Source organism: Pocillopora verrucosa, chromosome 8 (assembly GCF_036669915.1).
Source record: "Pocillopora verrucosa isolate sample1 chromosome 8, ASM3666991v2, whole genome shotgun sequence".
Lineage (NCBI taxonomy): Eukaryota > Metazoa > Cnidaria > Anthozoa > Scleractinia > Pocilloporidae > Pocillopora > Pocillopora verrucosa.
The window spans coordinates 21,008,416-21,022,268 of record NC_089319.1 but is presented as its reverse complement, the minus strand read 5'-3'; the positions used below and the strand labels follow the sequence as shown (position 1 = coordinate 21,022,268).

The 13,853-nt window shown below is 38.9% G+C and overlaps 1 protein-coding gene across 1 annotated transcript; it reads right to left on the bottom strand.

Annotated features, from left to right (window-relative positions):
* Positions 1-5,702: 5,702 nt before the first annotated feature.
* Positions 5,703-8,097, bottom strand: LOC131788743 (uncharacterized). The gene is made up of 2 exons (XM_059105827.2): positions 7,733-8,097; positions 5,703-7,381 (listed from the first exon to the last, which is right to left on the bottom strand). Exons 1-2 carry the CDS (start codon positions 8,028-8,030, stop codon positions 6,090-6,092), a joined length of 1,590 nt encoding a protein of 529 aa, XP_058961810.2. The 5' UTR covers positions 8,031-8,097; the 3' UTR covers positions 5,703-6,089.
* Between the last annotated feature and the right edge of the window lie 5,756 nt (positions 8,098-13,853).

The following is a 13,853-nucleotide window of genomic DNA, read 5'->3' as shown; positions in this document are numbered from 1 at the left end:
AACATCAGTATGAATATTCTCCATACTACTCCCTTGAAATTTCCTAAGGTTCTGACAAGGAGAATTTGTTGAACAATCAAGAGCTTCTCTAGTCGGTGATCATCTCCTTTATTCTCCTGACCTTAAAGTTTGATTCAGTGGTGATGTTGTAAGGAGAAGTTAGATGTTAGTCAGTCTTAGGGGTTAAAGGGTTAAATGGACAGCGGCAAAAATCATCCATCTATTGACTGACTAACGAGGATCTCAATATACGAGATCCACATTTAAAACTCATTGCCTTGAATGCAATCCTTTCAGTTCTCTTCTTAAGCATCTACCACGACCATTTTGAAGCAAGCTTTTTGATTTTCACAAGGACGTGCTTCGTTCATTTTTTACCTTAACAGAAGAGTAAGTAAAGTCCATTGAGCCACACTGTTGATCAAGCCCAGCGCATGATTTAGCGCTTGCGCAGTGGTGAATTTCTTTAGGTATCCAACGTGAAAGAAGTACACACCCTTTGTTCCACTCTTCCGGGACAATCGAGGTTTCCCGCGGGCGGTCCCGATCAAACATACCACAGTTGCCGCAAGGACAGCATTCGTTTAGTTGCTCTTCAACTGAGAAATAATAACAGTAATTTTTAAATTTTTTTAATTCCTTTCGATGCTAAAATCTGAAACTCTGGTTCTGTGCCTCAGTCTGTTTCTGGTCGAATACTGATGGCGTTTAGTTATGAGACTGCAATCTTCTGTTGCTTAAAGTTATCATAAAATTTTCTGATGCCTTGCGTCTATTTTGCAAAACATAATAGTGGTATAACCATTGAAATTTTTTTGCACCACAGTTTCACCACTAAGGAGTCGAATATCCTCAGTTAGTCTCGCGTGCGACATTTACAAAAGAAAAATAGATCAAATTCCGAGAATACTGATATGGCCACCAAAGCTTATTTGTTTCAGTATACAATATAGCCGCCGTGATGTCAAAGAGGAACGTTCAATGCTCGGCTCCTAGTCTCTTATAGTTGTATCACTGAGCGCAAAGTACATGTCGAACCCAATCGATAAGTCAATACTCGGAAACTTTATGCTTAAGTATCAGAGGGCATTTTTTCGTTTCAGAAACGACGGTCTTTGTTGAAATCGAAAATTCTTGATACCTGTTGTTATGCATCTTTCAAAATAGCTCCACCGTGAAAAATTACCACAGGAAACGCACGTCTAACAGAATTTCATTAAAGACGACCTTTGCCGTTTTATCCAAAGGAACCTACTAACGGTCCAGCTCATCACCGAGTTCTCTACAGCTCCGTGTCAGAGCATTCGATGGTTAAATTCGACGGTACAGAGTTCGATTTTTCGTGGAGGTGAGACACGGAGTCTCTCTTTGTATCTCGCTCGTGACAAAACGAGTATTTACTTTATTTCACTTCAAAACAGTTTAAGTAAGTGAAGTGAGTGCGCCACCTAATAATGTTAAAAATCTGTTACTACACTTCAGGATACTCCGAGCTTCCAGGCAACCATACTTTAATTCTCAGTTCTTTGCAAAAACCCGCTCACTAACATTAAGGACAAGAAACGAGCAGAGCGTTAGTACAGGCATTCCGGTTTAAGCGACGAACAATTTCGTAGTAAGCTTTTTTTCTTCCGGTAATATCGAAAAGCTCCTTATCGTGTGTGAGCAAGCAAGTTACTACTAAAAAAATAATTCACCTCCTGAAGGACATTTTCATTACTCCTCTCAGCAATTCCATTGCTGTCATTAACACGTGGATGACACGTATACGGGGTGAATTTCACATCAAGTCGCCGCTCTACTTAAGTTCAAATTTCCTCTTTTGATTCTGTGCCGCTAGCGACTTCTCAAGTGAGACATGACGTCATTTACGGATAGGGGAATCCCCGAGACTTTTCACAAAAGTTTTTTTTTTTGACTACAGGTTAAGTTGTTCAGACTAAAATTAATGCATGCATGCAAGTTTGTTTATTAATTTAAAGCGACACGAACTGTAACTTTAAGTTCACAATTCGTTTAAATGAAAGGAAGTCAATTGTAAATCAAACAGAAAAAAATTACAATGAGATACAAGGCAAACTCCTAATAAAACAAATAGTTCACGATGATATACTCGCGACTGATATTTCAAGTTCTATGTAATTTCTATGTTCTATGTTAAACGTTACTGATTGTGATATAAACGGTTCATTCATGCGACCGAAAGGAATCATTCGTAACCCGTTACATTCGGGTTAAATCACATATTTACAGTTTATAACTTTATTCCCGTACGTTAAAACAGCCAGTAAAACTCCACAAAATTCGATCACAGCATTCCCAGTTTCTGTCGAATAAAACAAAAAATATAAAATTACCAATTCTGTTCTTCACTCATTATCCATCATACTGCCTAATGTCAAAAAGCTGTGCTTTACGAGCAAAAGCCATCATTACGGTACAGAGCTTTGGAAAGCGAAATTTAAATTATAAATTTCTCCTTGGTTATTTGTGCTCCCAAACACATAATTGGAACGGATGTGACGTCATGCGCTACTACCTTACAAGGAAAAGTGGTCCCTCTGGTGTGCAAGGAAAGGTTAGTAAAATGGAATCCAGTGTGCGCTGAAGTATATCTAGAACCATCTGCTGCGTGATGAAAAATTGTAAAACACACTTAAAGAAGTCCTAAAAATCGTATTTTTCGCAGAGAGAAGCGTATCTAAATAAAACTAAGAAACACTGACGAGCAACATCATAAACTAGCTAAAACTAAAACAAAAATTCTTACGGTTCCAAAAGCGTGTGATGGTGGCGTATATCAAAGGACAATGGAAGCATTTCATCCAAAATAATAATTTGAACACCGACCTTAATAATGCATCTCCTCGTGTTCTTCTGCCCTCTTGTCGAGCCTTTCATCATTTTCTTCAGGCAGCTTATCTGCAGGGTCTGGATCTTCTCTGGTCTCCGCTCGCGTTCCTTTCGGTCCCGATCCTTTCTTTTCCAAAAATTTGAAGACAAGCCATGCGGCGATAATGCCGCTTGTGGTGCCGCATACTACACTCCAAAAAACTTTGTTAGGGGACATTTTATCAAGTTCGACGGAAACCAAATCTATTTACCACGTCTCGCCAACTCGTGAACACTGCGTCTGTCGCTTCAATTCAGTGCGCGTTCAGGACAGACAATGAAATGGGAAATTCGGTGACGTCACGTCCCACGCTAAACCCAACAGAAACCGTTTTCTTGTCCAAGCCGTTTGTTGGTGGAAATGGCGTCTATAAATAAGCCTCCTATTGAGGATTAATTCGTGTGTTTAGCCATAGGGGCAAGCGCTTGAACAACTTTACACAATTGATGAAAATCAACGATCCAAAAATCAATCGATCAATCGAACAATCTATGGAAATCGATGATCTGAAAATCAATCAATCAATCGATACTATCGAAAAGCTTCTTACTGAATAACCATATGCAGCAAGTAACAAATAACTAATTATTACCTGAAGAACATTTTCATAATTCCTTTTAGCAATTCCAATGGTGTCACTCAAAGTATTCATATTATTCAAATTATTAATTAGAACTGACCCTGGCTTTTTGACATCCGCATTGTAATGAACAGTGAATGTAGAATAGAATTGTTAATTTTATATCTTTTTTTTTTGTTCGACAGAAACCGGGGCGCTGAGATCAGATTTGCGGGCAATTCTACAGGATGTACGGAAAGAAAGCCATAAACTGTAAATGTGTGATTTAACTCGCATGCAACAAGTTACGATTGATTTCTTGAGTTATCGAATGAACCTGCGACTTAAAGATGCTCCGATCCTCGCGTCACTCCAAACCATCCGTATACACATGATGTCATGATAAAGACAATACGGGCTTAGTCTAATTCTGGATGATTGACAGATTTTGGTAAACATCATGTTTTTACTCTCAGTCGTCTCCATTCAGGCATACAAGTATTCGATTCGCTGATTTTTACAAACATTTTTGCTTTGGGCTGCACTGTTGTCTCCATTCAGACGTCCGAGTATTCGATCCGCAGATCTTTATAAACATTTTTGCTCTTGGCTGCACTGTTGTCTCCATTCGGGCATACAAGTATTCGATTCGCTGATTTTTGTAAATCTTTTTGCTGTGGTCACATACAGGCCCCACAAAACGCTTTTGTGTCAAACCCCACAATAATATATCGTGCGCCAACTCAAAGGATTGGACGATCGATAGGAATATATTTTGTTCAGTCTTAAAATAGCGACCTACTCATGTCACTTAAATTGAACTGGGTATGACACTCTTGAAGCTTAACGATTAGCACAGAATAATTCAAAATAACACAAATAACCATAGCAAATCTAGTACGAAAAATGCGCCAGTCTTCAAATATGGCAACGAAACGACCGAATCGGATACAAGAAGACCGATCATGTTAATCCAGTGAGGAACTAGCGTGATAAATATGCTTAACTTTAATATGACAGTAATACGACCACATGCATGAGTGGAGACTCGGAGACAAAGCCAGAGTAGGTGCTTTTCAGGTCAAGTTTCGTAGAAAAGCAAAACACGGTAAACCCTTTACAGTAAAAAGATAAAGCATAATACAAAACACGCCTCACAGAAATGGTGATTGAAGAATTTCAGTCAAACCTTTATTAAGCGATCACCCACGGGCATTGGCGGGATGAACGCCAATAGGTTGACTGCTTGATACAGATTCCACAGATTAAGGGCTATTATGAAGAAACGTTAAAAAACGTCATTTTATATCACAACTGTCAACTAGATGTTCAAAGACTCGCACAGAAATACTACGAACATTGATTTCAAGGTATGAATATGGATTGAATTTTACTTGAAAGATTATACATATATGTTATTTGCCGGCTGGGAGGTCCGTATGGTGAAAAACTGTGACCGAGGTCTTGAAAATACTGCCCGAGGCCGTAGGCCGAGGGCAGCATTTTCAAGACCGAGGTCACAGTTTTTCACCATACGGACCGACCCTTAGCCGGTAAATAACATATTTATTGTTTTTAAACTTGACGAAATTCTTTCCGAAAGAACCCGAATGATTTAGGGCTGTAAATACGGTAAGATCTTCCATAAACTGAACAATTTTTGAGTGAGTAAATGATAGTTAAAATATAGGTGATGCAAATTAAAGAGAGATGCCTCAGCGAAACATTTTCATTTCCGTAACGATAAAGGTGATTTAAAAGGCTTCCAAACAAACTTTGAAACATTATTTTTACAAGTATCTGTCACAATCTGACACCTGTCAATAGTCCTTTTTACAGTTCCCGGCGCCATATTAGATTAGTAGCCGCGCAAACACGATAGCGAGGCTGCCGGTGACCCGCGTATTACAAAAACAGTAAATACAGCTGATCGGAGAAGTCTTTCGTGGTTCAATCGCTTCTAAAATGGTGCTAGTTTGCAAGGATATGCAGATTACAACGCTAGAAGATATCCAGAAGTTAAAAGTGAAGGATTTAAGGGAAATTTTGCGTTCTAATTCGGAAGCGACGGGCGGAATAAAAGCAGATTTGGTTTTAAAAGTCTACGCGATACTCATGCGACACGTGCTACGACCGGGTGAGTATCAGCGGCAAAGTAGCGATAATACTGCTCAGGATCACCAGAATACAACGGAAAATAGTGGTGACTTCAAGTACGATGAAACTTTAAGACAAATCTCTGCTCTCGGATGGTCCACTGATTTACGTCAGCTTCCCGAACTAAATTTTATTCAGCTTTACGATTACCTGGTTGTGTCAACGCGCAAGTACCGCCACATTGTGCTCAAGGGAACAAATTACTGGCATGCACTGTGTAAAAATACATGTACAATTTCATTTTTAAATGAAATAAAGTGGGAATTTTTGGTTCCATGATAACTTACTATATGGAATCCCAATAGTTATTAATATGCATTGACATGCAAGTGGTATTATTTGGAATACAAAATTAATGGAACCCAAGGGGCTGATTACAGGAAGCAGGCTTAGACTGATAGCTGGGCTTCTGCCACAATTTTAAAATGCAAAAAAAGTAAACATTTCTACCTAATAATAAATAGACAGCAAAAACTAGAATCAAAGATTGGCCGGTGGTAGTAAAGGGGGTAAAAAGTTTGTCAGAAGGCCACAGACAGTTGAAATTTGTGTTGCATAGGGGCTCAATGTATTAGGTAAGGTACCATCTAAAATGTGGTAGGTCTTAATGCGGCCAATTGCACGCTCCACGTGAATGCGCACTGAAGCAATGCTCATAGTCTCTTCAGTTTCAGCTGCTGTCATTTGATCACGGCCAGCCAAAAATGGTGGCATGTTTACTGTAACGCCAGCAGGTACAATTGCAGAAATGTCAAATCCGCGATCAACCATGACATTATCACCCACTTGCAACAAATCTAATACACCACTCTCTCTTGTTATTTGCTTGTCAGACACACGCCCACCCCAGAGATCTGACAAAAAAGTGACCTGTCCATTTGGGGTTACCCCAACTAGCAACTTCCAAGTATTATGGTGTTTATAATCTGACCATGTCTCTGACTGAGCCAGCATAGCAGATGGTCGCTGAATGAATAGCTCAGTACAGTCTAAAATTATCCTGGTTGTGGCATACTGGGCAAACTCCTTAGGCATGTTTTTGCGAACAAGCTCCTGTGTGGGAAATGGAAACAGGTCCTTGAGCTCATGATAGAGCAAATTTATCCAGGTGATGCAGATCCTGGAAACCAGGCTGGCACTGATGCCAAATCTGTCGGCAAGGTCCTGTACAAATAGACCAGCTTTCAGTCTCATGAGCACCAGTAGGAACTCATCCAGAAAAGTAAGCTTCCTTGATGGTCCAGGTTTACTCTTGTTATCATCAAGTTGATAAGGCTGGCTTTCCTTTACTAGATTTTCACCCTTCCAGTACTGCATTTTGGAAAGCTTTGGCTCAATGTATTTGTAGAAGCTTATTAATGCCTCATAACTTGGGAATCCGGTGTAAAATAAAACAGCAGCATTGTCATCTTTAATTTTGTCAATGGAAAATTGACGTTCCAATAACACAGCATTTTCCTTTTCTGCTTCACTGAGTTTTTCCTGGCAGTCAGCTAGCTGAGTTTCAAGTAATTCAATTCTCCTTTGCAGTTCAAGGACACAATCAGGCTCTGTTTGAGGGGACTCACACTCCACTTCAGCTGCATTTTCATCACACTCTGAAAATGAATGAGCAGCATCAGTTGACGCATCAATAGAAGGAAATACTGAGCAGGATCCAAACTGCAATGCTGATGCTGCTACTCCAACAGTTGACTCATCCATCTTTCTTTCCTTTGGTGCCTTTCTTTGGTTTGATTGCTTTGTCCAGCTAAATATACATGGCTCTGCACCTTGTAAATAAATAAATAAATAAAACTTATTAAATGTGACAGTAATCATTTCAGATTTATTTATTATGAGTTAATCTGCAATTAAATTGATTGCTTTTGTGAAGTCCAGCAATATTAATAAGCATACATGAAATATTCTATCACTCAATGACAACAATCACAAGAAATGAAACACTTTAAATCATAAAGTTTACAATAAAACAACAATCGTCGAATAAAACAACCAAAATCTTTGATTTGGGAAAAATTAAACGAATCCTTGTTTCTAAAGATCAAAATATCTTTGAATTTTGAGTTTTTCATAGCTCAAATCACGAACGCACACAACAAAAGCTCGACAATATCACAAACCTGTCTTCAAATTCCAGCGACCAGAAAGTTTTTTCGAGATATCTTCTGCCCGAAAATGCTCATGACAGAGGACAGTGGCGGTGGAAACAACAAAGCCGTCCTGTCCGTGTCGTCGCTTGATAAGTGAACACCACCGATTCCTTCGCTGAGCGTCCTTGGGAAACTCGAAGAAATGATAACTTGTACGAGTACCGTTTACATTATAGGCGCTATTATTGCAGTCAAAGGCTGCACAATACTTTCCTCTTCTCTTTCGAGGGGCGGAGGATGTTTCCCCGACGCTTAAGCTTTCATTCATCCCACCAAAGACTCGACAAACCAACGAAACGCTTGAAAACACCAACAAACTCTTATGCGATGCCCGAATCGGGTCACCGGCAGCCTCGCTATCGTGTTTGCGCGGTTACTAATCCAGTATGGCGCCAGGAACTGTAAAAAGGACTATTAGAGAGCGCGTAAGAAAAAAAAAAAGCGTAGGAACATTTGAAAACCAACAGAACTAGTTTGGCAAGGACTGTCACGACAATGTTTTCTTCAAAATCAGTCAATAATCTAACGGAAAGTATCACTCTCATCGACCATTCATTCATGTACGAATATTTACCTCTGTTCATTAAGTAAACGGCAAGGAAAGTAATTGTGAGTAAATTCAATTTTTTTACTTTGAAGTTGTGAGAGTTTACTCGTTTGTTTGCTGCAATGGCGTGTGTGACTCTGGTCTTTCCTTCACAAAAACTAAATTCGAACGGCACACTCCAACGAGACACAAGGGAATTTAATGCGGCCTTTTCTCAAAAAATTCCTTCAATTTCTGTTGTGCAATTTACGGTACAAATGTCTCAATTGAACGGAATTGGAAAGACTCACCGGGAGCGTATATTTGTTGTAGAACTTAAATTAAAACTTCGCTCGCTCTTTCACTACGAACAAATTGCTCGAGAAAATTTAGATATCAAATGAATGAAAGTTCCATCGTTCAGTTTAACTGTAACCAAATACTTCACGTTTGAACTTTCCGGGTACTTTTTGTGAACGATTAAAATTAATTGCAGACGGTTTCTAGGCCGCTTGTCAACCAACGTACTGACACTATTGTTTGTTCAAATTCATTCTGAAACCAATATTTTTCTGTCAACCAAAGTGATTTGATAGAGAGAAAAGAGAGGATTCATAAGTTATTTATCGGCTTGAGATAGTGACCGACGTGTTTGCTTAAAAATACTGCCCAGCCGGAAAACGAGGTATATTTATGAAAAAATGACAACGAAAGTTGAGATGTACTCGGCGACTCACGAAAGCGTTACCGTGGCCCGTGGGCAGAGATAGGAAAATACTGACCGGGTAAAGAACCAATCAGATTGCAGGATTCGTTACCGTGCCCTCTAAAAAAACAATAATTAGTTTTATTTGAGTGCTCCCGCTTTCAGGCGCCATTTTTATGGTCTCGGGTACCCGTGACAACCTCCCCCCCTGAGTTCCATACACTACTAGTGGAAGACGATACAAACAGGCCATTGGTACTCATTTAAAGGTGACTCGTTATGACCGCTTTAAAGGAAATGATAGTAACTAAGGGGTAGAAATTTCGGGACTTTGAAAACCAACTGCTAAATATTGGGTGATCGCTTAATACGGTGCCGTTTAAGACAGGTTCGACTGTTACGGTTTCGGAATAATGCCACCTGACAAAACAGGAAAGAAAAGAAAAGAAAAGAAAATACTTTTGATCATTAAATCATCCACAGCCGCGGTGACTATGAATGTATATGCAGCCCCAGACGTTGAGAAAGGTTAAGGACGATTGATTATACAGGGAGAAAAAAACTAACAATAAAGGTTAATGAAGGATTCGACCGCAGAAAGCGATAATTGATGATCAATAAGATTTCGTTCTGCTCTAGGTGACAATACCCTTTTTCTGTTTTTGTCATGAAAATAGTGGCCAAATTTAAGCCTCGGCCGTTGTAGTGTTCTTCTTCTGATAAATATCTCAATGAAAACGACGACCACTACTTTTCATTCCTCAAAATTGCTGCGGAACGGTCTTTAGGCTTCGAGTAGAGTTACTTAGACTAATACGATTAATACAAGTCAAACAAGTCCGTTTATTATGGAGAGTGACACGAACTGTGATGACTTTTAGTTCACAATTCGTTTAAACGAAAGGTAGTCAATTATAACTCAAACAATAAAAAAATTACAATGACATTCAGGCAAGTATTACACTCACTGCTGCTGAATGTGCAAAGTTGCACCTACTTAGCGAATTGTAAAGACGAAAATGGCGTCATTACGGTTATTCGAGATTCTAAATTTTTTCTTGGCTGTCAACCTTTAAACTTTATGAAATGATTAAAATGCTATTTCTCCCTTTAATATCCACACATTATCCAGCAGACAGGTGATGGGAATACTTAAACTCGTCAGTTAGAAGTTGTAACGTTAACCTTGATCTAACGCTAAATTCTCGTAACTAATTTACAAGGAAATATGTAGCAGATTATAGATGTTCTCGTTGCTTTCTTGTTCTCGGACCGGTGAGCAAAAAGTATATGGGAAGAAAAATTGTTCTTTTCTCAGAGAGGTCAGATAAGAAACCACATCGCCATCTGTTGTACCAAGAGGGGATTCCCCTTTTGGATGCCGCTAGAATAATTGTATCTTGTTTTAAATATCACGCTATTCTTGGTTGTGTCTTGAGTTTCCTTTGCAACTGTCTGAATGTCTTTGATGTGCTCGCTTTAGATGTTCTATTTTGGTAAAGTGACCGAGATCGTCAGGATCAGAATTGTAAGATTACAATTCATTAAAAAATCGTAGGAGTTCGTCATCTTTTTTCTTTCCCTAAAACGTCGTTTCATTTCGCCTGGCCAAGGAAACGTACCAAGCATGAGGAATATTATTCACTTTGCCTGATCAAGCAAACCAAATCAAGTACAAACAACTTTATTCACTTAGCTTAGTCTACGAAACAAATCACGCGCGAACAATGAAAAATACTTCAATGTTTACGATCACTTAACTTGAACTAAAACTGAAGGTATAAAAATCTTCAAGAAAGGTAGCATCAAAGTAAGTTTTCCACTAAACCATAAAAAATCAATTGCATAAAAATAGAATCGATCAAGTTGGTTGCCTTTTAGATTGTTAAAACTTTTGACATGACTTAGTGTGCCATTTACTTAACGATCATATAAAAATTCCAAAACCTGCAGTAAAAAAGTTTAACATTTTACAAATAATTTGTATCACACATATACAGTTCTCAATTCTAAATGTCTTAGTTTCCCACAGCAAATGCCAGCTACAGCATACATTCTTTCTTGATAGTTCTTTTTATCTGTTGACTGAAAGATAAAAATCGTATTACTTGGGTTTTTATTCTCTCTTTATTTAGAGACCACGAGAATGCAATAAAATGACCTTTACACAAATATGCTTCTCGGCAAACGTGCCTCTCGCACAACAGACCAAAAGCGAGCGCTAATTGCAGACTGTCTGCACTGAGGCCACCGCAAACATAATCTCACATGTACAGATCTCCAACGAAAATAAACAATAAAAGAACAAGCACGGGAATCCAAACGACCGGAAATGGTCTGACCCTTTGACCACTGTAACGTCTTGTATATTTTTCCGATTTAATTAAATACCGTCACAACGAAAAAATACGCGTGGTCAGGTGTAAGGCTAGACATAATATACAAATTTAATTGAGCCTAGAGCAGAAACAAAACACTACAAAGTTGTTCAAACGAAAAGAAAATTCCTGACAGGGCATACAGCGCGAAATGTTCACGTTTCCATCTATAGATTTGACATTTGAAATAAAATAATACAATAAAAGCCCACCTTATTAGAGCCTTTCTTCATGTTCTTGAGCTCTCTTCTCGGGCCTATCATCATTTTCTTCAGGCAGCTTAGCCGCGGGGTTATTACGATCATCTCGTTCGTCTTTCAGTTCTTTCATCTCCTTATGTCCTCCTCTAAGCTGAGATCCTTCACTCTCCAAAAATTTGAGGACAAGCCATGCCACGATAACCCCGCTTATGGCACCGCATACTAAACTAATAAGAAGCTTTTTGGGGGACATTTTATCAAGTTCGTCGGATACCAATCCAAGTCGATTTAAACTCAAGACTTTCACTAAATTTCATCCAGTACTAGACTGAAAAGAACCTGTGTTGCTGTAGTAAAGTCAATAAGACCGACAGCCAATAAACCGTTGATTTGTTAAAATGACGTCAGTAAAACGGAAGTCAATGCTATTTGGCGAAACCACATTCCATTGTTTTATGTACTTGTTTTGATATTTTAGAGACAAAGGAAGACAAAGGAAATTAATAAAGGAATAAATTAATAAATCAACCAAGAAATTATTAGAGAAGAACGCGCACAACTTGGAGCACTCCAGTTCCAAGTTGCGCGCACAACTTGGAGCACTCCAGTTCCAAGTTGTACGCTCAACTTGGAACACTCCAGTTCCAAGTTGTGCGCATAACTTGGAACAAAAGTGTCCCAAGTTGCTCTAAATTGGTCACGGTAAAGAGTTTCTAAAGCTAACTCGTCCTATATTCTTAATGTATAACCAACTTTGAAGCTATAGTATTTTTCTGCTGTAAGTTGATAATGTCAGAGCTATGCTGCAATTTTAGAACATACAGGTCTTAACTCCGATATTGATTTGATTCTCGTTCCATGAGTCATTTTGTTGTTGTCTTCATCCTTTTCCTTTGAGAATAATATTCTCTCTCCTTATGTGATCGGTTACGCCTGTCTGTTAATAAGCGTTGTTAATATGCTCTTCCAAAGTAGCGGTTTAGTTTAGCTTTCGGCGATAATACCTTTTTTCTATTTTTGACATGAAGATATTGGTAAAAGCCTCAGCCGCTGTATCTCGCTTCATTCCTCAAAATTAGTGCGGGTCGGTCTTTTGACCACGAGTAGAGTTGCTTAGACTAAGATTAACACAAGTCAAACAAGTCTGTTTACTAGAGTGACACGTTTCAACAAAAGGAAGTCAATTGTAAATCAAACAATGAAAAAATTACAATGAGATTCTGGCAAATATTACACTCCCTGCTGCAGGATGTGCAAAGTTGTGCTTATTTAGCAAAATGTCAAGACGAAAATGGAGTCATTACGGTTATTCGAGATTCTAAATTTCTCCTTGGGTGTCAACCTTTAAACTCCCTGCAGTGATTAAAATGTTACTTCCAGGAAACCACATCGCCATCTGTTGTGTCAAGAGGGGATTCCTCCGTTGGATGTCGTTTGAATAATTGTCTATTGCTTTAAATGTCACGCTATTCTTGGCTTTGTCTTGAGTTTTCCTTTGCAACTATGTGGATGTCTTTTATAAGCCCGCTTTAGATGTTCTATTTTGGTAGAGTGAGATCGTCAGGATCAGAATTACATTTGAAGAATTCATTAAAAAATCATAGGAGTCCGCCACCATTTTCCTTTCCCTAAAACGTTAATTTATTTCGCCTGGTCAAGGAAAATCTACCGAGCGTGAGGAATATCATTCACTTTGCCTGATCAAGCAAACCAAATCAAACACGAACAATTAACGAGGCAAACAACTGAGGGGCAGAGCTTCCAGCCGCCATAAAAGTCGCACCAGCAACATCAGAGCCCATGTGAAGCTTGTTCGTGATCTGTTCCAGCGAGGGAACGAAGTAATCGTCGCATACGTACTGAGGCCAGTGCTTCAAACTTATAAATGGCCAGTACAAAATTAATTACAACAACCCCTTGCTTCTGTCGCTGATACTAGGTCATATAATCGTCTGGAAAGTCGTCTATGGAGGGTTTGACGCAATTTTGTGATGACGCCGAGGTTGTTTCTAATTGCACTCTTCGAGTTGTTTTGGTTGCATCAAATTCGACCGAGCGAAACCACGGTGATTTGAATTGATTTCTTCTGTTGTAAACGATGTTATTGACTTATAAAGTAGACTTGGGTACATGAAGCAAGCGAAAAGAACTAGAATTGCAAATCGATTTAAGACTTTATTTCCTCGCTTCATTTTGGACGCGTAAATCGAGTGCAGAGCGAACTGAAAATCTTACAAGTTTAGTGATGTTAGTGCCCAGTAACGTTCAACCAGTAAGAGAT

Bases quoted from the DNA above. Each gene is read 5' to 3' on its own strand.
- LOC131788743 (XM_059105827.2), bottom strand. From the start codon at position 8,030: ATGAATGAAAGCTTAAGCGTCGGGGAAACATCCTCCGCCCCTCGAAAG. The intron at 7,382-7,732 runs GTTTGTGATATT...TTTATTTACAAG, and splicing joins TCGCTGGAATTTGAAGACAG to GTGCAGAGCCATGTATATTT.